Genomic DNA, 26,495 nt, shown 5'->3' with positions numbered 1-26,495 from the left:
CTCAACACCTTCAGTAAGTCCCCAGAAAGCCCAAGGCATAGAGAATTAGCAGCATTTTAGAAAAATGTGTACTAATCAGGTGAATATTAAAACACCTTAATTATTATTATCTTTAAATTTTGCACCCCAGAATCTAGACGATTATTCTGAGATTAGATTTTCATGTATTGTTCATTCAAACTAGCATATAGAACTATATTATTTAAACTAAATAATCCTTGAATGCTTCTACTGCTGTTTTAGATGTACAAATACAATTGCAAATCAGCTTTTTGAAAACAGAATCATTTTTGTCAGTTCTCTTTTTGAAATAATAGAACAAAGCTTTCTATATAATTTTATTTCAAAACAAAGCTCTTTAATTCCTAAGATTATTTTTAAATAATTCAGAACTGAGCAGTTCATCTTGATTTCAGAACTGACCAGTGAAAATAAAACCTTATTGACATCTACCAGATCTTTGCCTTTACACTGGAGGGAGCATGCTTTCATGACTCTACTATAAAAAAATGTGTGGTAATAAGAGAGTTTGCTGGGCATAAAATAAATAATTGGAGGCAGAAGCAGTTAAAATAGAAGTGATTCTGAAAATACCTGGTGAACATACTTAGTAATGATCAATTGAGATACTAAAAAGAAAGTCATAGGCTTAGGAATAGGTGATTCATGATATGGCAAACATTCATAGCTCTGAAATTGAAATAGTCTCCTCCCATTTTGAGATGTAAGGAAAATATAGTTCAGTTTGCACAGAGGAATTATTTGATCAGCAGTAGGATTTGACAGGCCAACTAATAGGAAAAAACAACAACAACAACAAAACAAACAAACAAACAAACACCAAACCAAACAACTTAAATTCAGTGTAGATTAGGATCTGTTATAAACAGATAAAATACTTTGTATCCTTAGACACAATTCTCTAAAATACTTATGGTAGAAATAAAATGTCTCAAGAGTTTTGAGACATTATGGCAACAGTCTTTCAGATCCCTTGGGGCATCATATAGCTGGTACTCTGCTTTTGTGTAAAGAGATCTTAATAAAATTCAAACAGCATGAAATGGAAAGTCTGGAAAAAATGACAGGGTTTCAGAAAATGAAGCAGAATACGGTCTCTTTGTTGATTTCAGAGGATGAAAAATCCTGCAGGGATAAAAACAAGGAAGCAAGGCAATGGAGCGTGCTTAAGATTCAGGAGTTAAGCTGTTCAATCTGACCAAGCAAAACCTAATCTTTCTCAATGTCAATTTGACCACAACCTGTATGTCCACTGTGCTGCTGAGGCAGAGGCAGAGCCACCCAGGCTGGCACCGTGGAACCTCGCTTTCCAGCTAGAAGGTTTCCTCAGCAGATGTGTCATGTCAATGGCAGAAAACTCCTGATGGCAGCCTCCCAGCGTCTGGATTCTGGGCTTTCCTGCTACCAGTGTACAGCATAAACACAGAGGCTCCAAACTGTAGGTGGAGGAAACTGTGCTAAAGTACTGATAAGACCTAACCTTAGTTCAGACATCAGGAGAAGTATGTTTCAGGTTTAGTTTCAGACCTACGAGGAATGTTTGAAACACATGAAAACACAAACTTATTTAGAAGAACTTCTGGAATTAGAAGAAAAATGATGAAGATGAAAACAGAGAAAGGGGATCCTGATGAAAAGGGCAGCTTCACTTTCATGGTCAAGCAGACAAGAGAAAAACAGATGAGCTGAAACATACTTCTGCATTTGTTCTATTTACAATCAAAAGACAGACAGTAGAGCAAAGACATTATTTTCTCTACAGACTCCTCTTGATGTCAGAGAACTGTCCATTTCAAATGACAGTTGCAGGTTTTACCTTTCTCATGTGTTGCAAGTGAATCTGAAGAAACTGTGGGTAAACTAATTTGTACTTTTTCAAACTACACATGGTTATTCTTGACTCAATCTTTTGGGTGAGTGAGCATATTTTAAATTTAATCAAATTACTGTTGCTTGCAAACTGCTTGCAAAACTTCAAAAATCTGTTTTCTACAGAACTTCTGAAATGAAAAATGACCCCTCCTGAAACAGAGACTAAAACTTGTCAGAGTTACTTCTTTTTACTATTCTGCAAAAGTGTTTTCCTCATTTTATTCATCCCTAATAAATGAAAACTTGATAATCATTTTATTTCAAATTAGTAACATATTTATAACTTCAATATTTTCTAAGATAACTTATAAGGAATGACAGAATGAAGGTGTGGGCAACTTATTTTCCTGATACTTCCATAGGCTTGCCCTGCAGCCCCACCAACATTGTATGACCTTCACTGTCATAAAAAATCACCAGTTTTGTATACCTTAATTTTTTATGAAGCTTATCAGCCTCTAGATACTTGAAAAAAGCCAATGTTAGCTTCTCTATTTTTGTGCATTCCAACTTTAAAAGCCCATGCTTTACAGATATTTAAGGATTCAACAAATTAAATGTATGAAGTAGTTTGAATGAAAAAGAAAAGACATATTTTTTCCTGTATTATTACAGATTGATATAAATGGATAGATAATGAAACAAGCAGATAAACAATATCTGAAGATTAGCATAAAATTTTTAGTTCTTAAAATACTGTTTCAGCTTTTCATAGCTTCCATTATCAGCAGATCTGGCTCAAGACACAAGAATAGGATTAAAGTTACTGCTAAGGTTGGGGCTTAGTACAAATTGGATTCAGAGATCTACAATGAAAGTTATTGTTTTTACTCAGAAAAAATACATGCATTCAAGCAAAAGAAATTTTCCCACTATTTTTGCCAGATTTTCTCAACATTTCTGAAATCCACTCAATGGTTACCCACTGCCTCTGTTCACTGCAGTTCTGTTTTTTAGAGCAAAATTAATGTAGTTCTTTTCTCTTAAATAGTATAGCATTAAAGAAAAAATGGCCGATATGTAAACTTTTTACTCAGTAGTATGTAAGAGTACAGAAAAATAACTTAAAAAAAGTGGTAAATAACCTGAACAAATGTAATAAGTAAATAATTAAAAAATATCTAATATATAATGAATAACTAGTATCCTTGTTTGGCATGTATAGTTTTTACTGTAAAAATACATTACTTGAATGAGAAAAGACTGTGATTAGGTATTGCCCTGGAATCAGAACACTAAAAAACAGCAATATCAATTGGAATGTAATTTCTGTTGCATAGCCCATACTTAATGTGTGAAAGATGATTTTCTTTAAAGAGCAATGCTGCTCTCTTGGACTCTTCAAAGCACAGGTAAGAAGTTAGCTGGTGCTTACTTCCTGTGTGCAAATTGTGTGGTCAGTTGTCACAGGAATAGAAATAAATTAAAAATGACCTTTCTTTAAAGCCTTGAAGCTATGGACATTGTTCTGGAAAGAGCCAAACTGGATGCAGTATTCAACTCTAATCTGAGGCATTTATTTCTTGTGTTGCTACAGCTTTGATTTTCTAAACAGTGGTAGAAACTAGCAATTTTGCCTTCAATTTAACTAGATTATCAGAGAAGATACATAAACACTGTCTCCCTTGTGGGTATCTCACTTTTATTCTTCCCTTGTTTGTTGTTATCTCAACTTGAGCTAAGCCATTTTGACAGAAATTCTGTTTGTTCTTTGTGTGCAAGGACGGTACACACAGCACACACCAAACACAGATTTGCTAAGCAGTGGGGCTCAGGGGAAATGAATACAAAGCTCCCTCTAGGTTCTAAAAGCTTTGTTAATTCCAACTTTCAACACATGATAGCTTACTTTCTACCAGAGTTGCTCTTTCTTGGGAAAACAATAATTAAAAAAAAACAAAAAACCAACAATCAAGGAAAGCAAATAAACTCTTTCTGACAGCGGCATTTTTAGACAAAAAGCTCTATTAATACATAGAATAGTTAACACAACAATGGTAAAATAAATTATGTAGATTTTTATAAAACTGTAATGTGAACTTCTATGTTAACAGGATGGAAAACCAGAGGAATAATCAAGAAAATGTTGCTAAGAATTCAAATTACAATAATGCAGGCAAATGACTGACACATTTAGTGACTAAATCAGTAAGAAAAATGATAGCTACATAAATAAGATATGTATAGGATCCAGGAAAGTTCTATAAGTGAAGTAGAGAAAAGGCAATTAATAGAAAATGTACAGGAAGTGTAATTTATTCAGAGGCAGACATGGTTATAAAGCCCTAAAGGTAGGATAAGGTCAGCGAAAGCAGGGAAACATCCAGTGAAATATCTGCAAAAGGCAAATGAAGACCACCGACACAAAGCACAGCAGCAATAAAAAGGGCAAAACAAAGAACAAGCAGACACAGAATCTCTAAACCTGCTGAGTCTGGCCTGTTGCTCACATCCTATGTGAATGAGTTAGACTGCCTTGCATTGCTGTCAGCATTTCAGAGTTTCATCAGAGTGCTGAACCTATCAATCCTAGCAATCTTATGGACCGAGAAGCAAATTAATGAAAATTACTTGATAAATGAGGGTGTCTGCCTCATATATCCAGGCATCCTTCCAGATGATTGTTATTTACTGGAAAGAACGTAAAACTAGAAAAAAAGTAATTATGCATGATTTCTAATAATTGCTGTCTATAGACATTTGTTCCTCTATAGCATTTATTGTCATGTTGTTCCACTTCAGCAAAGATGGGTAACTTTCTGCTGTCCCTGCACGTGCTTATGAGGTGGGGTAATTTCACATCTTAAATTAGCCCCTTTTCATGTGGAATCTCCTTGAATTTTGTATTAGTTAATACAGGGAATGTGAATTATACAACATATAGCTCAGTAACTTGATCACACAGCTTAGCAAAGAAGATTTGTTCAAGGTTAGATCTTGTATTTCTTGAGTCATCCTCAGCAATTTCAGCTGAGAGAACTAAAGGCACCTGAACAGCTTTCCTAATCAGCCCTTTTATGGAAACATTTCGCAATTCTAAGAAGATAGAATGAAAGGGAGTGATGATTTTCTCATAGACAGCTGGCATTCCATTACTCAGAGGAAACCAGCAGTCCTCTAATATTTCCTACAGGATCATGATACTTTCCAAGTGATAGAGTTTTAAGAGATTATCTGCAGTCAAGGTAGAAAAAACATACATGCTAAAATAATTTCTTTTTCTGCCTAAACCAAATGGTCGCTTAAGGGGCATAATACAATGCAGACTTTTTTTTTTTTTCTCACGAATACATATTTTTATTTGTTTTGTCAGATGGGAGAGATTTCAGTATAGTAGTAGAGGTAATTATGTCTCTAGGGATACCTTTTCTTCTCATTGCCTGGTCTGCCTCTACTATCGGTGTCTCTGTGCTGTTCTACATGATAGCACATTTAGACTATTGGGGCATATATCACATCATTAAAGCTTCAGGGAAACTATCCCAATCCTGTGTGTCAGACCCTGTCCACTTATTACTTAATTAAGGTACAAATAGCAGGCTGTGTTTTTCTCTAGACTACACAAATAATTGTCCACTATCACTGTAATTCCCTAACTCATTTCCATCAGGTTCTTCCTACCTATAATAAGACACAGTGGCAAGAATTTGCATTTTCTTTCCATGGATTGGTTTTGATAAAAAGCAGGATTCTTTTTTGGACTTGTTTCACACCATCTTTATTTGGGTAGCTACCAAACCTCTCCATCTATTCTCATTAAAATGTTTTCATATATTTTAATTACCTTGGTATATCAGAATAAATGTGAACTAATACTGAAGACTTAAAAATAGCAACTCATTTCCAGTGCTAGTTACAGTATAAAAAGCAGAAAAGCAGACTTTTCATTGAAGTCACGCATAAGAGGCCAAATGTGGAGACTGACACATTATGAAATATATCCATGCATAATGATAGACATAACATGCAGAAGTTCTATTTCCTCAACCGTAGAAATTAAACTTTAGACAGTAAGCAATATTCTGGAGTCTGATATGCTGATTCCCAAATATGTACTTTAATGTGAATACAATTTTATTTTCCTTCCTGCATCTAGGTTTGTTTCATAAAGCAAGCTGTAGACAACTTGAAGAAAAAGACTGAACTGAGTTGTTCATACTTTATCACCTGTAACCTTGTGTCAGTGCTTGATTCACTTTGTACCATTTAATAAATTAGTGCAGGCAATTAATATATATGTATATGCAAATTACCCATGGAGTTTATTAGCCCCTTAGTATTTTCTTTTATATATATATATTTTGAAATAATATGTATCACCCAAAAAAGGAATTTAGCCAAAGGAAATGGAGGATAACAAAATCAGATATTGACATGTACTTAAATACACAAGACATTTGCATTTTTGACTATCTAAGTAAGAGAATGAACATGAAAATGTTGTTAGATAATTAGTTTTGTTAGTTTGTAAAGCTCAGGCCTTGTTGATAATGATGAAACATTATTTAACAATATATTGGAAAACTGTCTTTCTTAGTGTCTCAAAGGGAGACAAACCAAGAACTCATAAATTACTATTATCATTTTAGCACAGAAGCAGCAATTACACTTGTCTGTTCAGCAAACAGATGAATGAAAACATTGGTCTGAAAAAATATAAAGAGATTAGGAAGACTACAAACTGCTAAATCTTTTAGATTAAATCATCTCACTCAGCATGGTTCAGCTACTATTATTTTTCATGTCAATTATGAATGAAAAGGATATAGTTTCCAAGTCTTGGAACTTGGGACCATATTCAAATATAGTTTTTGCTACAAGATATCTGCCATCCCATTATTCCCCAGTGAAGACAAGCTCACCTTGTAACATTATTAGTTCTCCTCACTGCCTTAAGCAGCAATACACAGGTGAAACAGCATTAATCTACAGTAATAACATTGATTTTGCCAAACACAAAAATGGTAGAGAGAAAACCTAAATAAAGTCATTATTGTTTAAAACAAATTAGAGCATAATAGCACTGGAACCCTGAGGCAATGCATCACTACTTGCTACAATAGGGGCAATAAAACTCAGTGGCCCAGGCTCTTTATTTTCTTCTTTTTCCCTTTTAAAGCCCTAAAGCCAAATCTTTATGTTTGGGACTGTTTCCAGACAAAGTTTTGCTGGTGGAAAACTTTTTAGGTGAGACTTGCTAGTGTCCAAAGTATTTCTGTGGCACAGAATGTGCCAATGTGGCACAACTCCAAACTTATTCAATACTCTCTCAAGAGTTACATAAGATGGATGCAACTACCAATTTACAGATGTTAGCAAAGTAACAGCAAAGGAACTAATTCTCATGGGCACAATAGTTTATTTTACTTTATTTTTGAGGAAATAGGGGGGCTACAATTTTGGACACTACTGTACATGTGCCAAAGATTTTTGAGTAACTAATAATACTCAATCTAAAAGCTCAGTCAAAAAGAATTAATAAAAATCATTTTGCATCTGCACATACCAATAAATATGATGTTGAATATTTAACATATGACCATGTTCAAAATGATCTATAGAAGGATTTTTTCCTAAAATACCTCTAAATATTAAATGCTATTGGAAACATTTGTACCTACCGTGATGCAGACAGATACTGTGCTTGTGTCCTTACTTGGCTCTATTGACAGGAAGGACAGGACACAGATATTTCCCATACTTTGATAAAAGGATGGGAATATATCCACTTATGAAGAGCAGGGAAAATTTCTGCAGGGTTGAACACTAATGAATAAATACGATTTTTGATGCCTGAATAATATTAAGACAGTAGATGTAAAAAACATTAACGAACTAATATAGAGCTATGTTTACAACCACAGAACCTGAAGCAGAGAAGAAAGCAAATTAGTTGCAGTTAATGTATTCTCAAAACACAAGTTATTTAATCTGGAAAATCAATGATGCATTCTCCTATTTCAAAAGTGATGCATACAAAGTGCAACAAGGACAAAGTGGAGGTTGGACACTTCTTCCAGGTAAACAGTGAGAGGACTGTTGAGGTAATGGCCTTAAGCTGAACCAGAGGAGGTTCGGGTTGGAAAAGTGTAAGGAGGAAAAAAAATTTCTTCTCAGAATAAGTTGTTTTATGTATTGGAACACGCTGTCCAGGGAGATGGTAGAGTCTCCATCCCTGCAGGTCTTCAAGCAAAGGGTAGATGTGGCACTGAGGGACATCGTTGAGTGGGCAAGGTTGGGATGGCTCAGTGGGTGGAGTAGATGGTCTTAGTAGTATTTTCCAACCTTAAGGATTACATGGTTCCGTGATAGAGGGAATGCACTGAGCACTCTATGCTGTTTGTTCTTGAAGCGAAAACACTACAGAACATTTCAAGTAGGTAGCCCCTTGGCCCTTCATAATGCACTATCCTTAATGGATTTGACCACTTAAAGCATGGATGGTGAGTGCTAAAACTTTCAGTACACTAGGATTTTATTGTGATGGTGACTTAAGTGCTGTTGTTTTCTTTCAGTGTCACTCAGTTTTCAAGGTATGAGTGCTATGGCTTTGACCACTTGGCCACAGAGGAATTTTCAGAAAGTCATATGCAAATGTTATGGGCATGCAAAGTTGTCTAGAGACACTCACGATGCTATGTACATCCACTAATGAGTAATTAACATATGCTAATGATATCCAAAGACTCATCAACACTGATCACAACACTGGCACGTTGTCATGTCCATTTTGGGAACAGCCTGCCGCAGTAGCAATCCCAGACAGACTAAAGAATCCGAGACTGACTAAAGCACCAAGGATAAGACATGGAACAGGGACTTGCTAAAGAAATAATACAGGTAGATTTCTCAGAGAGAATAGAAATCCTAACTAAGACCACATTCCTGGTCTGAACTTTAGCTAGACATGCACACAGAAACAAGTAGTGAAATAAGTTCCTTGTGGTAAACTGAATATGAAGTAATAACATTAAAAAAAAATAAATTGTGTAAAATATATGACCCCCACCACAAGTATAAAACATTCACTGAACTTCCGTCTATTTTCTATATGTAGTATTCCCTCCCACTTTCTTTAAATTTCCTTTTTATTTTTTTGCATAAGCCAGGAAAAAGTGAAGTAGCAGTTTTTACCTCTTCTCTCAATTACAAACAGCTGCAATTGCGTTTTGGATTAAACACACCATTTGCCTGGTTCCTCTGAGTCCAACCTTGACTGTGCATATGGCACTCCTCTGACGGTGTTTCCAGCTGTGGGAAAACACTCTGCTGGGATCTGTCTTTAGGCTGCTTGCTAAAATCAATTGCAGTGCATCTTCCAGTAAGTAGCAGCTTGATAAGCACTTAAGAACCCTCAAAACACTTCTGTAGAATTTTCTTACATTAAAAAAGATACTTCTTTCAATTACACGAGTAGAAAAAAGCACTAGTGAACAAAAGAAGTGCAAAAAACAAACAACAACAACAAAAAAGAGTGCCCTGCAAAATAAAATCATCACAAGGAAAGACACTGATCAAATGATGCAGAAAAAATAGAAGGGCTCATACAAAATGATGAAAAAGAGCCAGAAAGCAGGAATTATAATTAGATACTTAGACGCCCATATTTTCCAAGAATTACCTTATTTCCAAAACTTGGTTGGATGGAATGGCTATCCATTTTGTTGTTGTTGTTTGTTTGTTTTCTTAAATGGGTATTTCAACCTTCGATTAACAGCAGCTACATTAAGTTCTCTTAGTTGAATATATACTACGAGACCTATATGAAACTACTGATGCTGTACTAGATAATTATATGTTTTGTGTTAGTTTTAGTGATGATTTTTCTTAAAGTAAGAGTGTAAAAACGAATGACAAGAATTGGTCATTTTGTTCATGGGCCATCTTCTATTCTTTGCAAATATTTCTTCAAACTGACTTTCTGCATAGCACAGGATGCTATTAATTGACAAGCGATGCTTTTTGACCAGTCCAGCAGCAGAAGGAAAACACAAAGAATTCAAAACAAATTTGGAACAGTAGAATCTGGAAGTATGAAATCCATCTTCTCTAATGCATAAGCTTTTTAAGTTCAGTGTACTTGCTGTCTTCCCAGAAAACTTGGAGTGTTGTTAAAGCAAATGAAAAAAGCAATCCGCCTTTGCTGAAAAAAAAACAAACCACAAAACACTAAAAAAAAAAAAACAAAACCAAAAAACCACTAACAAGATACTTTTATACTTGAGCTTACTTGTCTTGGTTCAATATTTCATTATTTAGGCTCCTATAGTTTTACGCTGCGTTAGCAATATTTTTATAAAGAATTTATAATATCCACAGAACTGTTCTGAATGCTGAAATGTATGAATCCCTACTGTCATGATTCTGTATGCCAGGATTAAAAAAATCCATGAACAATAGACACAAGGCCTACTGGCTTCATTAAACATTTATATATATAGCTATCCAAAAAAGATAACACTATAGGTAGCAGAATACAAAGGGTACAAGGCCCTTACATGAAAAATCAAGTATAACAGGTACTCCTGGTTTCTTATATGACCAGTCCTTCCTTAGACATTTATTCATAATAGATTGAGCAAGTTTGTGGTTATGTCAAGCATGCCATAAAAAAACATTTTGAGTATCCAGTCAAGAAGTGTTTTCCTACTTCCCACACTGGAACATTCATATTATAGATATCCTTTATATCAAAGAGCATTATTCTCAAGATAAATGCTAATACATATTTCTATTTCTGTGCATTACTATTTCTGCTCTAATTTCTCTGATGGCCATTTTTACCAGCTATTTGACACTACTTTCACATGCACTGACCACTTTATTTCTTGGCTGCCCTCCATTTCATCTGCACTTCTAAGGCTGTGAGCTAATCATGCTCTTTTTTTTTTTCCCCTCAGTGAGAGAAATCAGTGCAACATGGCTCAAGCAAGCCTAATATAAAAGACAAACAACCTGTGAAATAAAGAATTTGAGATGGTCAGCATCTGCCAATGACAAACATCCCAACCAAATCCTTTTTGCTTCTTTTTGCTCAGATCTTCCACAGTTTTTGACTGTGTTATTTAGTTATTTATCTAGTTATTTATCTAGTTATTTATCTATTTATTTATCTATCTAGTTGTTTAGTTATTCCTAAAACTCTAAACAAATTCCAAAATCTGTTATAGTGCTTCACTAAAAAGCATCTACCTTTACTCTAAAAATCCCTCCCCATTTCTTACCAGCTCAGGAATGTCACGAGCACATTCTTTTTCTCTGATTCCATACAATTAGCCCACTCTGTTCTCCCACAGATAACCTCCCTTCTGATTTTCATCAATCTCTTGAATTTCTACTAGTCTTAGCAGGCTGGTCCACTTGCTGTCCAATGTATGTGTGAAACACCTTTGGCACACTCATGCCATGGTTCACTACAGACCACTGCTGGTTTGGATCACTGCTCTCACCCTTTATTCTCCGGTGGCAGTGTCAGTTCTCTGAAGTAAGTAAGTCACCAGAAAGATAGATCATTTGACCTGTTTTCATTAAGTAAAGGTTAGGCACTCTCAATCATCATCTGAAAGAACATCAGGGCTTTCCACTGAATCATCATCTAAACTGCCCTTCAATTCTTTCCCTGACAGCAAATGATAGTTAAGGTCAGAGGATTTCAGTTTCTTTTTTCTTTCTTTTTTTTTTTTCAGTTTTTAAATGCTGCATATTATTAAATGTAGTTTTATGTACTTTAATAGTCAATTTTTATGATTTTTTAGGTATAATAACACACAATCAAGGAAAATGAGGTCTCTTCTGCAATTCCCAAGACACTGTTCTTTTCAATAAGTGTGTCAAGTATTACTTAAAATATTTTGAAAGAGGAATATTTTCCAAGTTGGATGGATGATTTATATATATATATATATATATATATATATGTATCTTTAAAATGTAAAATGTAAAAATCTGCATTGTTGCACTGATTCATGCAAGCCATTCAAGTGGAATGTTGTATTTGACTTTTTGGCCACTGACAAGATAATCAAGTAGATGAAACATCTCGGTGAGTTATAGCACTGCATTGAATTTTCTTCCAAAAAGTGAGAAAGATCAAATGATGTCTGGAACTGGTAAGATTGAGGGATTCCATTAGATTCTGCCCTTCCCTCCCCTCTCTCTAATAAGACAGAAGCTTTTTAGTAAATGCGTGACAAGTGACTACTCATAGTGGAAATAAATCACACACCATCACGCTATTACTCAGAATACAGAATTATTAATAGTGCAGTAATAGCAATAACTTACAGTGATAGTGAAGAAGTACTATTAGGAGGGACACAGTAGCTAATAGCATTTCCACTAAAAGGGGCTAAGGGACAAACTTTCCTTTGGTACCTTATTTATAAGAGGAAGATTAAAGGAGCCCTTGGGACCAGTCAAGCCCACCTCAAGAATAGCCCCGCTTTTCTAGAATGCTGCTGAGTAGACACTGTGTGTAAAGTGCTCTCCATCTCCCTTATGTGACAGTATTTTGAGAGTTCTTTAGTTAATTTAAATTAGAACGAGAGGGCACTTAGCTGCAGTGAAAGACTTGAAGGGGGGAAGAATGTATGATAATTCTGGGAGGGCTGTGTCATGATTTTCAATTATTAGCTCCTTTTTCTTCTTAGCAGAGAGCTTTGTGAAACCATTAACTGAACTTAGCACATGGACTTGTACTTCACCAGGGCATACCAGTACTATAAAAAAATAAATTACTCACAAACATTCGATTTGATAATTCATCCAGGCTTTCCTATTTACATACATACAGCCATTTGCTAGAGTATTTACAAGGGGAAGAATGCACAGATTACATTATTTAATAAGGAGCATATGTCTCTAAAAATATTTTTTTTGCCTATTTGATTTTGTCTTAGTAGCAAATGCTCATAAAATCTAACCTGGATTTCATTAAGAGTGCAGCTGTTGTAAAGTGATGAAAAGTCTGCATCAGTTTTTGAGTATAGTTTAAAGGCTTTAAACAATCCTATGCTTTCTCTAGTTTGTATGAATATATAGTTTAAAAAATTCTATACAAAAAAGCAAATGAAATCAAACTCACCATCCATTTACTTTTAATATTACTGTCTTGGTTTTGTTTAGCTATAACCTATTAAAGTGGAGAAGATTTTTTTTTTCTAATTGACGACATAATTAATACAATGAATTGTAAATTAACAGAATTAATGGAAATGCAAAAAAAAAAGAGAAAATTTAATGAAATTGGTCACTACTTTAATGATCACTGATTGCTTTTTTAAATGTGACTTGAAATAAATAGAGCAGTAAAAAATAGCTAGTCGATAACCTCCACAAATACATATTATAAGACAATCCTAAGCGCAGAGTTGCAGAGATGCCTACATGTGTGCAAATGTACACATATGCAATATGAATTTGTATAAAGCTTTGTTGATAGCAGCATTCAACTCAATGAAAAAAACAGATCTCAAGGACTGATGAAATGAACAAACTTTCACACAAAATTTCTTCACTAGAGTTTCTGCTGTCACACACTTTCCATATCCAGAACAAAGAGGTACTTTTGGAACTGCTGCACTTCTGTGAATGACTGCAAGAGCAAAAACCACTCCACCTCTTTTTGAAGCAAATAAGTCAGTGGGCACCCTGCAGAAATGCTACGTTATTAAAGGTAAACAGTAAAATGCCAATACATATTTTATCAGTTAGCATATTGTTTGTGCGAAAATGAATTAATTCCATCAGAAAGAATGGAGAACCAGGCAGATCTTCCAAGACTACCCTCTAAAACAGTTTTCTCTGCTCTTGAGTAGATACTAACAGTCCTGCTATACAAGTCTTGATTCTAGCCTCATCAAGTCCCAATACTAAGGGAAAAAACAAATCTTCCAGTGCAGTTTTTCATGTGACACACAAGAGATAATTGTTCAGACATCCAGATGACCCTTAAAACAAACCTACATGCCAGCTGAAACCTTGGAACTACAGCTCCTGACAACAAATGAAGCCTACAATTTTTTAAAAACTCGCCCCTTTATGCTTTTGCAGTGCTCTGTGTTTGCATGTGCAAGCACACAGGTTCCTACATATTCATGAACAAAGCTCTTCTGTTCTGCAAATCTTGCTCCTTGCATATTGATCACTTCCTTCTATGTTTGTACAGTGCACAGCACATAGAAGACATTTCAAATCTCCTCAGTCGACGGTTCTACATTCACAAGCTTTGGAGAAAAGGATTTACTTGTGCTTAGTATCTGTGTTGGTCTCTGTTTAAAGTGTGGCATTCTGAGTTTCCCTGTCTTAAGTACTGAACACTCTCCTACTGTCAATATAGATAATTAGGTGCCTAGTTGCAGCATTTTTAATCAGCTCATGCAAATAGGTTTGGTTTGAAGGAGAAATGCAAGAGTGTTTAAGAGCTACAGTAGAAATTCTGGTTCTTACTGTTAATGGGTATTGATATGAAAATAAAGACTGCTAAGAAACGTGTTAGCATTTTGTACTGGTAAGTGCCTGAGTTTTGCTGTTTTTCTTTTTTAAACTGGTGACAGTTTTAAAAATTGTTTTATGTTTCAGATTTGTGATGCATCAGTCCTCCTATATTTTGAGGTAGAAGACTGAAGGTTATTACAACTTCTGAAGAGAATACGACCTGGTGCAGGGGTACCTATAGTTGTTCAGAACTGCCATGTGAGATTAATTTTATCCCTCTGTGGAATTCAAAGGTTAAAATGTGGAGCAGAAATAATAACTGAGTTCTAATATGATTAAGAATGTATGAATTATTGTGTCTGTTTTTTTCTGCTCATACATTGCACAGCAATAACCTCATTAGTCATATTCAGCATCAGGAATATTAATAGAAAAATACATGCCTGCAGCCAAGCAATATGTGTGAAAAAGAGACAATTGGAAAATGGAAAATGGTAAATACATAGGTTGCTTCAAAACTAACGCTTCCTATGTATTTCCATGGAAACTACAACAGATAGGAAGAGCACAAGAACATTATTTGATAGTGCAAATTCTCAGCTATGAAACACTATTTTTCAACACAGTCAACACCATTAGCCATGCATTTTTGCCAGCCACGAACAGGAGCCTGTGTGCCTCACTTGCAGAAATCTGCCTTAATACCAGCATCCAACTCTGATGTGGCTCAACATAATAAAATAGGAATCCTTACTCTCAGAGAAGTCGTAATATGGGTTCAAATATGGATATAAAATCATCAGAAAGCAAAATGAGGTGTAATATCAAAATTATTTAAAACAAGACCTACTTTGGTTTTGCCAGTCAAACATGTTACAAAGGAGAAAGGAATTTATACTCTTCAATTTGAGGACATAATCTTTGTTATCTTACGATCATCAAAATAAATATAGCATGCTATCAGCTAATATATTAGACAAACTCAGTACAGTTATCAGTGATATCATTAATAGCTTTGTAATGTTTAGATCACACAGTGTTACTAGATATCTAGTGATCAGCTGAAAAAAAAACCCTCATGTTGGACCTACCACAGAAATAGCTTCTGTTTTGAGTTGTACACATTTTGTGTTCGTTAGACAAACTGTAGATGACCATACATTCCACTTGGTGAAACTAAAGAAATTAATTAATTATATTCTAATTTGTATAGATTTAGTATGTATGCAGTTTTTCATTCATGTGCTATACAACATCACCTGTGGATTTTGTTGCACTTTTCAATCAATTTGCAAAGACTTAACAAAGATAACTATTATTTAAATATACCACCTTTTTGAGATGTTATTGTTTTTATCATAAAAATCAGAGCTTTTATGGCTAGTTGGAATGTCTCAGGCATTCTTTATTATTTAGAGCAAGGGCTTTGTAAGTGTGTGTACAAATATAGTGGTTACATCTTCAAAACAGGGACAGAAGAAAAGCCGAACACTTTTGAACAGAAATTTAGAATAAAGAATCTAGTATGTAATCCCTACTTCTGTTCATCATATTTGTTCATATTGTAGAGAATTTTACTGTAAGAGTTTGGTCTTTTTTACCATCACTAAATCATTCTAAGAGGAGACTTGGCAAAGAGAAAATTAAATCAATCATATATATATAATAAATCAGTTATAACAAGATATATTCATTTTCTTTTCTCCCTCTCTCCCTCCCTCCCTCCCTCCCTCCCTCCCTCCCTCCCTCTCTCCCTCCCTTCCTCCCTTCCTTCCTTCCTCCCTTCCTCCCTTCCTTCTCTTCCTTCCCTTCCTTCCCTTCCTTTTTTATTTCCCAGTAAAAGAGCTCTTATATTAGGTACAGTGATCAAAACCATAATTAGCGTTATGTAGATGAGTTAAACATACAACTCAGTTTAAAGTAGGGTTTAAATGAATCAGATTAGGAACAGAATTTTTTCCATGTCGGGAATCTGGCAGAAGGAAACCGGGAGTTGGAATTAAGGCACAGTGGAAAAAAAGTAGGAATAGAACTACAATGGAAAAAAAGTAGGAACAGAACTACAGTTACAATGTATTAGAATGTAATCTTGGCATTACTAAATACTAGGGAATAACTACATCTTTCAGGGGTGGTATTGTCCCTTGTCCTAAAATTACAGCTATGTGATAAATTAAAAAAAAAAAAAAGGAAGAGTACATATATTTTTTGTTTTGTTTTGTTTTTCAATAGTTCTTTTGAGATCTTGGTAATAAATGTCTGAGGGGAAGATTATGAGAAAGAGGAACATGCAGTGAGAAAATACAGATAAAAGAAACATACAGAGTTCAGATTGTGGGTAAATTAGGCTTTTTTGAAAATATTAAAAAGGTGTAATAGAAAAAAAAAACCCTAAAAAAAACAATAAAAAGGTGGAGCTTATTGAGAACTGAGAGAGAATTCTTATGTGAAACTATAAATCTATTTACTGCATCTGCACATGAACATTCACTCATACCGCTGCTATACCCAAGCGGATTATGAAATTCTGGGGTGTTTTTGAAGCTTACGATAAGCTTATTTGATGATTTAGACAATATATCAGTGATCAGGAATGGAATAGTTGTCTTCAGGAAGGTGTGGACCCGAACCAGTGCACTTATAAGATGAAGCCCCATAACAACAGCATCATGAGGTACATATTAAAGGGATCTCTCTTCACTTAGAAATTATTTCCCATAACTTAAGGGTTAATTGACTGGTATTTTTCACATTAATAGCAAAAAATCACCACAGAAGTCTGACAGAAAAATGAAAGATTTCAGTCAGATGTATTGCCTGAAGCAAACACTGAACTTTCTGCTTCAGATAACCTTAGCATCTGTGTATCTAATGTTCAGAAAATGAGTACATCTCTGGTTGCATAAATTGAAAAAAAAAATCTGAGAAAGCCTCATGCCACCACTCTGCCATGTTTAAGCTTAATATTTTCTTAACCAAAGAAATGGATTTCAGATCTTAGGAGTGACACGGAATATGACATTTCATTATATTTGTCTGATGAATAAAAACCTATACAGTCAGAGCAAAACAAAGAAGGAATAGTCTAATGTGGTTTAATGCCAAGTACTCACAGTATGTTTTTCAAATGCATAAAATAAATAAACTTGGAAATGCTTGAAATCATTTTAATCTCAATATTCTGTATACAAAATAAAAGAAAGTTAATTCTAGAAAAAGGTGTGTGGCATGGATTCACAGTTAATTCTATTCTTCTCAAAACTCCAGGAACATAATTACTGCCCCCACCTCTCTACTCAGCTGGAAACTGAAAGTATCTGACAAAGTTTGGCTTGGGTTTCTACAACAAATAGCCTTACTGCAATTTCTCACTGTACATAACTAGATGTCAGCTTGACTTTGGCTTTTTTTATCAGATTCCTCAGACCAGCATTTAACAGACTGATTAAGACAGTTTCCATATATACTTAGAAAATGGTGTTTAATGTAAATGACAGAATTGCAGAAAAGTGAGAAAAAACAAAAACAAAAACAAAAGAACATTTCAAGAGAAACAAATTGTCCAATATGTTTTCTTTTCCTTTTCCCAAGATATGAAAAAGAATCTGAATTCTTAGGAAGTCTTTTCTTTTGCTCCTAGAAAAATTGCCTCAGACAGTTTTTTTTCTATAACGAAAGCCTGTGCAACTTTTGCTTTTGCTCTTTTCAAAGACTAAATTTGAAACACTTATATAGCCTCTAGATTGTTTGGTTTGCATTGGAGAAATGAATACTTGAATTTTGGCACTGAAAACAGAGACCGCACACCTGATCCGGAACCTGAGATAATTTATCTGAACCTATTCTATTCCTTTTATGACAAGTTTCTTAAACTGCACAACATTAATTATTCCACAGCATACTTGCAGTATCATCTTCTAGAAAGTTAAGTTCTTCCCTAAGGAGCACATTTTCCATTTCAGCACCTTAAAATCAGTATCAGTCACACATTAACACCCATACAGAGCAGCAATTCCACAAGTTTCAGGAGAAATGAGCACATTTGCACAGATAATTGCATTCTTATGTATAGTATCTCCAATACATTCAGTATCCAAAAAAACAATAATGAGTTGCTTGAACACATTACCTGGGTATGTACATTAAAGAAAACTTGTTGATTTATTGGCAATTCAACAATAAAACCAGCCAAGCCAATCTGAATCTAGTTTGGTGTAAAGCCTGGCTCTTGGAAAAGCATTGTATGTGTTCTAAATTACTGAACTGCCACCCACTGTGTCAGAGGTACAGAATCAATGAGTACAAAGCCATTGTTGTGCCCAACAAAGATGTGAATTACTATGTTTTGATCAATAGATAGATTTTATGGGACTACTTTTGTCAGGTTGTCTCAGTTTCACCTGGGATGGAATTGTTTTCTTCAGAGTTCTAGGAGAAAAACCATGTCGATAATACAACATTTTTATAGTTCTGTTTACAGTTGCTTCTCAGCAGTGCTGTACAGAGCCAAGGCCATTCTCAGCAAAGGGCCCAAGGAGCTGAGGGTAACAGAATTAGGGCAGCTGACTTAAACTGGCCAAAGGGATATTCTATGCCATATAACATCATGCAGAAAGAGTAGGAGTGGGAGCTCATCTTTTTCTCTTCCGCTGCTCAGGGGCGCAGCTAGGCATTGGTTGGAGGTTGGTGAGCAATTGCTTATGCATCACTTATTATATATATTCATCGACACATATAAATATATATAGTCGTAATTATTTTCCTTTACTCTTTCTTAGTAAAAAGCTTTATCTTAACCCACAAGTTCTACTTTGTTCTTTTTGATTCTCTCCCCCACCCCATCAGGAAGGTAGGGAGTTAGCAAATGACGGTGTGGTGCTTAGTCACCTGCTGAGTTAAACCACAACACAGGTACTACAAACTATAAGAACCTCACCATTCTTCATCAAACCGAGCCATATAAAACTGTGCTTTCTCCACATCCTGAATAGGGAAGAAATTGACTAGATTGATTTACAAGGAGTATTTACTTTTAGTGGTTTGCTACTCAATGAAGAGTAAGAATGGGTCTAACTTTATAGCTAGTGAAAAGATACTTATTCACAAACTCAAATTGAGTGGAAAAAAAACAGCAGAAAAAAATCTGTGTTCATTCCTCCAATGATTTAGACATCCTTTCAGCTGTGTAGCTATTAGATTACATGAGATGAACAGTTTAGTTTTATATATCTGAGTACATGTTCAATTTAAATGAAAGGCAATATGTTTATTAAATATAAATTTAATTGTTTGAAAGCTTATGTTTGATCCACTCTTTTACCATGGTGTCTTTTTTTCTTGTGAATATGTCAATTTATTTTAATGTGAGGGATCTGCTTTGTGAAACAAAACAATATGGATGGATCATAAACATATATAAAACTGAGATCTTAACATTCATGCGAATTAACCACATTGACATATACTACATAGCTGCAAAGGGTTAGTAAAAAATTACTTATTTCAAAATATTTTCTTTTAAAAAATTGTCTATTAATATTAAAGCCTTCAGGAAAAAATAAAGCAACAACACTTTTACCTCTTTTACTATGTAACATTCTCATAAAACATGGATGAGCGCTTCACTTCTGGTAAGACAGCATGCATAGGAACTTACTGCATTAAGGTACCAGGAGATCAAGGAACAAAGATAAAATAATGTTCAGAAAGATAAGAAAGATGCTGATTAAAAAATAAAACCCCCAAAAAATAAACAACAGATTTTAGAAAGAGCGTTATTATTGCCCTATATAGCTTTCAGATGTTATTGAAAATACTGATTTTTCTCATTCTCTGTTTACTTCCACATTTTTCTGCTAATTTAATTTAATCTTTATGCATTTCCAAATCAGGCATATAAAAAAGTGCTCTCAAGCAAGCAAAAGGGAAGAATCAGATCAAAGACAATAAAGCATGGCAGATAAAGGCAGAGCTAGCTCATAATTATAAACAGAGGAAAACAATCTACTTTTATCAGGTTGCATGGTCTATGGATGTAGGGAATGATGATACTAGTACTCAGATGCTAGTATGAAATTAAAGTACTGTGGGAGTCTTGAAAAAACAGAAAGAAAAAACTCCTATTATACCTTAATATTGTTGCAAGGCAAAAATATATACAGCCACTGTGTATAGTCTGTTAGTATTGATGTACAACAGAAATAGAGCAGTACAGAAAGAAACAATTCTCCAAAAAGAGAGATTTCAGTATGATACAGAATGACTTTTTTTCATAATGAAAATACTGCAGAAAACCAGTGTACACCTTTTGAGTGATAAATACCATATCAACTTCAAGTGATTAATCTGAATTAGTTTTTGCACCTTAATTTTTAATTAATGACAATTCTCATTTCCAAGTTGAGTTTCCTCCAGAATCAATTAAAAGGAGTGGATTTTCTCAAGAGAGATACACTATTCTACATAAACAAACACATCAATCATGATCATTTTAATGCAAAAATTACCCCTTCTTCCTTAACAGAGTGTACACTTGGAAATATAAATTAAGTCAAATAGTCAGATTAATGGAATATTCAGAAAGAATAGGATTAAGCTAAATCCTTTTCTTTCCTTATTGTTTTCTTTTCCAGATGAATATGGTATATTTTAGGCTTTTATTTTATTTTATTTTTTTGTCATTTCATTCACCTTTTGGTGTTGAACTGCTTGAAGTGGTTTCCCATGAGACAGTTTAAGGGCTGAGTGAAGGAATGATTTAGCAAATTGTTCTTGCTAAAACTGTACACTTGAATGAGCCCCACAGCTTAATCATCAAAACTGATCTGAACTATGGTTCAGCCTTTGCTCATTTTTGGAAAAGCAACATAAATAAAAAAAAAGAAATTACGTCTTCGTGGTTGACAATAGTGAATTTACCCCAGAAAAGTAGCAGGGTACTAAAATTCTCTGGTGATCAATCTGGATATACAAACTTACAAGTTAAACAATAAATCCCATTAATAAGAAAGAGTGAAGGAATTTTGCCTGCTAACTCATTAGGTTGTAAGATCTAATTCATCTGTTTTTTTATTCATGATCACCAACTGCACTTTTGCAAATATTTGATATTTGTGGATATAACTATATTTAATAAGTACACACTGAAATATGTATAAAGTTTCATACAGAGGCAGCACAGCTAAACAAATAGTATAGGAACAGTTGTTATTCCATAGGTTGCTTCAGTTAATTCAAGCTTCAGTATAAGTAAGACAAACTTTAGAATGTCTAGAACCTCAAAATGTAAGACTAAACATCATCAAGGACAGAAATGTACCCAGAATGTATCAAAAAGAAAAGGTAGTGAACCTAAGGATAGAAAATGAAGGCATGAAATGTATTAAAATAGATAGGAGAGTGAGGCAAAACAGAGCTGCGTGGATATTTAAAACTGATCTGAGAATAGAAATGGCAATGAGGATTAAAAAAATGCAGACAGGAAAATAGAGCTAGCCTTTTTATGGGCTCACAATGTTCTCTGTGCTCTTGCTTGCAATTATGCACCAGGGTGGCAATCAGTCATCAGGAACATCCAAAAAGTAATATCTACTGTGATGGAAGCTATTTCCCTGTATGATGAGCCTTTTCCATGATCCAGAATTCATTTCTTTTACACCAACAGTACTCAAATATATATCACAGTAGCGTATAAGCATAATTAGACCTATAAAACTTAAGAACGACAGTTCAATGGCAGTTAAATAAAAGCAGAGGAAGGGGATGTGACAAGCAGGAAAGTTTAAGCTCATTTTAAATATGAAGTATATTAATGTTTATTTAAAACACAGGACTGAATATTTTGAAAAGTTATATTCAACAAATGGAAGTCTATGGAGAAGCCATGTACTCTGTCTTACTTGAAGATGAGAGGCAAATCTGAGACCGCAAACCAAAAGTAATTTACCTCTTCTTGCTGTTTCTCCTTATCTCTTACCTTCCGGATTCAAATGTGAACCATGTTGAGTCACGTCCATATCTCCTCAAAGAGCTCAGAGGCCACATGACCAGCTTGACCTTGGCATTGTGGATGTCCCAGAGATAGATGTTTTCATGTGTGATCTGCATTGTACATTCGCCATAGATATCTAAATTTGGTGTAGGCATAAGATATACATTGAATCGCTCTGGAAAACAAAAGCAGAATAAGGAATAGGCAGTTAAAGCAAGATTCAATATTAATTGGTTTTGGTTTTGTTTTTGTTTCAATAAAATGAAGTACAGTTACAGAAGGCTTAGAAATCAATGTCAAATTTCTAGCCTGTGAACAGTGTTGAGGATTCTCTGATGCCCAAGAAGCACTGCCATATGCGTGATAAAAGTAAGAGGGGAATTTTCATTTCATTTCCACTATAAATATTAAAACATACTGAAACATCTTTCATAGATGATCTTCAGTGTTCTTTTTGACATATGACCCCAGCAACTTAACTGAAATACTCATCCTCATGGTAAAGTCACAATAAGGTCTAAGATATCAAATTTTGTTGTGACTTAGAATAGAGTCTCCTCTATCAAAGAACAGAACTACATATTGAAGCCTGTTAATAACTGCTTTCTTTGTATTTGGTTACTATTTATTTGCCAAGTTCAGTAAAATTAATATTTTTAATAAATGGTTGCTTTCCTGAAAAATCAGATTCAACACAATATATTATTACAGCCTTGACATCAATTGATATCAGCTGCACTTCTGCTTCATAGTTCACTCACTGCAGTAAGAGGTTAAGGGCATGAACAATTTTCTAAAGTGCCTGAATTGCATGTGAATTAATAAGCAAAGGAACAACTATCGCAACAGGAAAAAAAAAAAAAAGAGAGAGACTAAACTACAATAATAGCAAGAGGACTTTAAATAAAAATGTAATTTGTTTTGAAGAATAATTCATCTTTCTATGATTTAGTCCTACAAAGAGATGAAAGCAGTAAAATTTCAGGTTGTACATTTGGAAGTGCTGGAGTGTATTTTAACTCTAGAGGCACTGAAACATTAGAGCTTAATAGCACAGAGTGGGAGAGAGCAGGTGTTTCACAACTTCTAAAAATTTCCTTTCATCTTTGAAATAAGTTAGAAATGCAGAATGTCAGTGCTATTACATTGACAGATGTTAACAAAAAAAAAAGAAAAATTAAAAGCATGAGTATGATAAAAGCTGTATGAATAGGACTAGAAAAATGTACATTAAAGGGACACCTAATAGAAACTTTCTACTTAATAAGCAAATGACAGTTTGGAACAGTATATTTTGAATCCAGTTGCTGCTTAGAATTTTCTCATGTTTATTTTTTCAAATTAGGAAGGAGTTTAAAGTAATCAAAAGAGGTATAAAGTGAAATAATCACAAAAGACAAAATGAGATGCAGCTTCCAGTCTGACAGTTAATACCTCTAAAACTATTTATCCACTTTTACTATGTTTGCTGTATGTACTTTTCTGACAAATCAGTGAAAATACTGCAAATAGTTGAGATAATATATTATATACTGAAGTGTGAATGAGTGTGGGCATATCAACAAAGCTACAAAAGTTTGTCTGAAGAATTAATGGAACCACTGACTAAGCACTTAGATTTGCTGTCGTGCTTAGCTATAAGCAAACATGCCATTCCCAATGTAATTGTTTTCCAGTTAATTTAATTTTGCCCCATCAATGACTCCTCAATAGATTCTCTCCATCTCATAGCCATTTAACCTCTTCTTCCAGGCTCAAGTTCCCATTAATCACACTAATGGGTCTTAGCCCTATAAGTTGCATTTCATGACTAAGATAGCAAGTGAAAAAATTTCTAATGCTTTGTAAAAGTCTTCTGACACAGAGTACAAATATAATAGCACACGCTGTTGACCTTACTACAAAGAACTTTCCCTAACTCTCAGAATAAGGTATTGAGCATGGGTTGAATCTAACATCTACTGATTGAAAAACTCTCATGTAAGAGTCAGCATCTGCAATGGGAAGGGAATGGTGGAGAACCAGATAGCTCAATTTACCATGAAATAATATATTTGCCCTTTTTCAGTATTTAAATGTTGCTGTGATACATCACACAAAATAGCCTAAGAACTACGCAGATGAGCTTTTGTCATGTACTAGATTACAGTTTTGCACTATCACACTGCTGCTTCCTGTTTCTCCTCTATTTGAAAGAAAGATAGAGATGACTTCCCTTTGCATCATGTGCAATTATGCAGTGTGCAGGGGGGAACTGTACTACTATACGAGATGAAATCTTTCCCTTAACATCACTGACAGAATGCCTGAGATAGAAAAGAAAACTGAAAGGTACGATTACTCTCTGAAGTAGACATTATGTCATTGTGTTGAAGACACTGAATATTTCAAGCTCTTTTAGAAGCCACCAGAACTCTCACAAAATGCTCTACTGCTCTGAAGCGTAACAGGATATTGCATGAAGGGTATTGAGGACATATAATATCCTCAAACTGTCAAGAGACATTTGTTGACTTTGCAGTGGAGGTCAGTGTCTAAGGAGAGGTGTCATGGATTAACGAAAGTCTGGCTGATTGAACTGAACATCAGCTGCAGGGCAAAATGTAGGACCATTGGTACATACTCAAACTGTCAAGAAAAGAATGCGTACTAGAGAGCTTATGAAACCAAAACTTAGTAATGCTTGCATGTAGCAGAAAAGTGAAGACATCAGATTGTGCAAATACTTTAGAATTCTTTCAGTAATTAAAATGTAGGGTCTAATTTATTCATTTGAATAGGTTCCTAGATAATGTCAATGCTATCATTCCAGTTGTAGAGAGAAGCTTTTCCCTCAAATTCATGTCAGTAAGAACAAACATTCAGAGGCTATATTTGGGATGTCTGGACGCAGTCCCACATGAATTCAGCCTTCAGGTTTTATGAATTTCATGTAATAAGATATTTAGCCTCTCTGTGGATCAGTCATCATCTGTGTATAAGTGGGGTGAGATAATAACAGTCTATTGACTAGTAAGACCAAGTAAGTAGAAGTTAATTAATGCCTCAGAAAACAGAGCTGAAAGGTGATGCTATCCAATGGGACAAGGCAAGATTCCTTAGCATCAGCATTACAATCCTTCTCCCTCTGATATACGTAAGGTTCAGGGAGTGGAGGAGGCAGTCTGAACAAAATTGCTGATATTTTACCATTCTTATTCCACTGTTTTGACTGGGAAGCCTAATGAGCTCATTCTAATCATTTTATCGCTGGATTCGTTTGCCTCAGTAGGAAGGCTGAGCAGATAACATTGAAATCCTGTAATCCACATGCTTCATTTCATTTCAGCTTTAATGTGAGGGAAGAGGTGCTTATGGAAAGAGGCAGTCAGATGGGTGTGATCCATACATGAGGAGGTTTTGAAAACAAACATTCAGTTTCCATCTGGAAGGAACTCTCCCACCTGTGAATCTTCTGCAGCTGATTGTCGCTAATTCTCAAGTGAAGAGAGTCATAGCACTTTGTGTCATACATATGTAAGTCCATTATAGCATTTCTCTTTTGCTTTACACAGTGAGAAACCGTGCTTCTAGAATTAATTTTACACCTTTGCTCATAATTATTCTGCTTTGCTTCTGTTAAAAATGCATGGAAATATTTATTAGCATCTTAATGAAAATTAGAAGGCTACAAAAATTAATTATTTTCAATTATTTAACTGATAAATAGTAAAGTAGAGAAGAATCTGAAACCTTGCTAGCTTACACAGGTATTAAAACTGCAAATGCCTTTCTATTCAAGATAAAATCGTCTATATTCAGTTAATTCTCAAAAACTGAAATGCAATAGTGGATTAAAGATAACAGAAAATGAATAAAAACCTTGCATAATGTTTCCATGTAGTGGATCAGAAATAGGGATTTTACAGACCCAAAAAAATGCCCTAAAAATGGTCAACTGTATGAACTCCATTACAAAATACCTACGTTTTGGCTGTAGCTTGAAATCTCTGTGTGTATCACAGAGAAATAACTTGTAATCCTCTTCTGAGGATCTAAGGACATTGTTGAGTACAAGAAGCTCCATTTTTTTCTAACAGAAATTAATGAGTTTGTGGCAATTAAAAGCAAGACTGCTGTACTGTGAAATCTTTTTACATAGAAAAGAAAGGCTGAACAAATTACTCTTTGCCAAAAA

General features: G+C 34.6%; 1 protein-coding gene across 1 annotated transcript in view; it reads right to left on the bottom strand.

The window, feature by feature from the left end:
* DOK6 (docking protein 6) overlaps window positions 1-26,495 on the bottom strand; it is a 238,195-nt gene that overhangs the window by 65,355 nt on the left and 146,345 nt on the right. Inside the window, exon 5 of the mRNA XM_065752981.1 lies at window positions 22,304-22,493. Coding sequence (XP_065609053.1) covers window positions 22,304-22,493 — 190 coding nt within the window. The remainder of the gene's footprint in view (window positions 1-22,303; window positions 22,494-26,495) is intronic.

Source organism: Cyrtonyx montezumae, unplaced genomic scaffold (assembly GCF_038088225.1).
Source record: "Cyrtonyx montezumae isolate F1298 unplaced genomic scaffold, pur_monq_1.0 scaffold_8, whole genome shotgun sequence".
NCBI lineage: Eukaryota > Metazoa > Chordata > Aves > Galliformes > Odontophoridae > Cyrtonyx > Cyrtonyx montezumae.
This window is presented reverse-complemented; position numbering and strand designations above follow the sequence as displayed.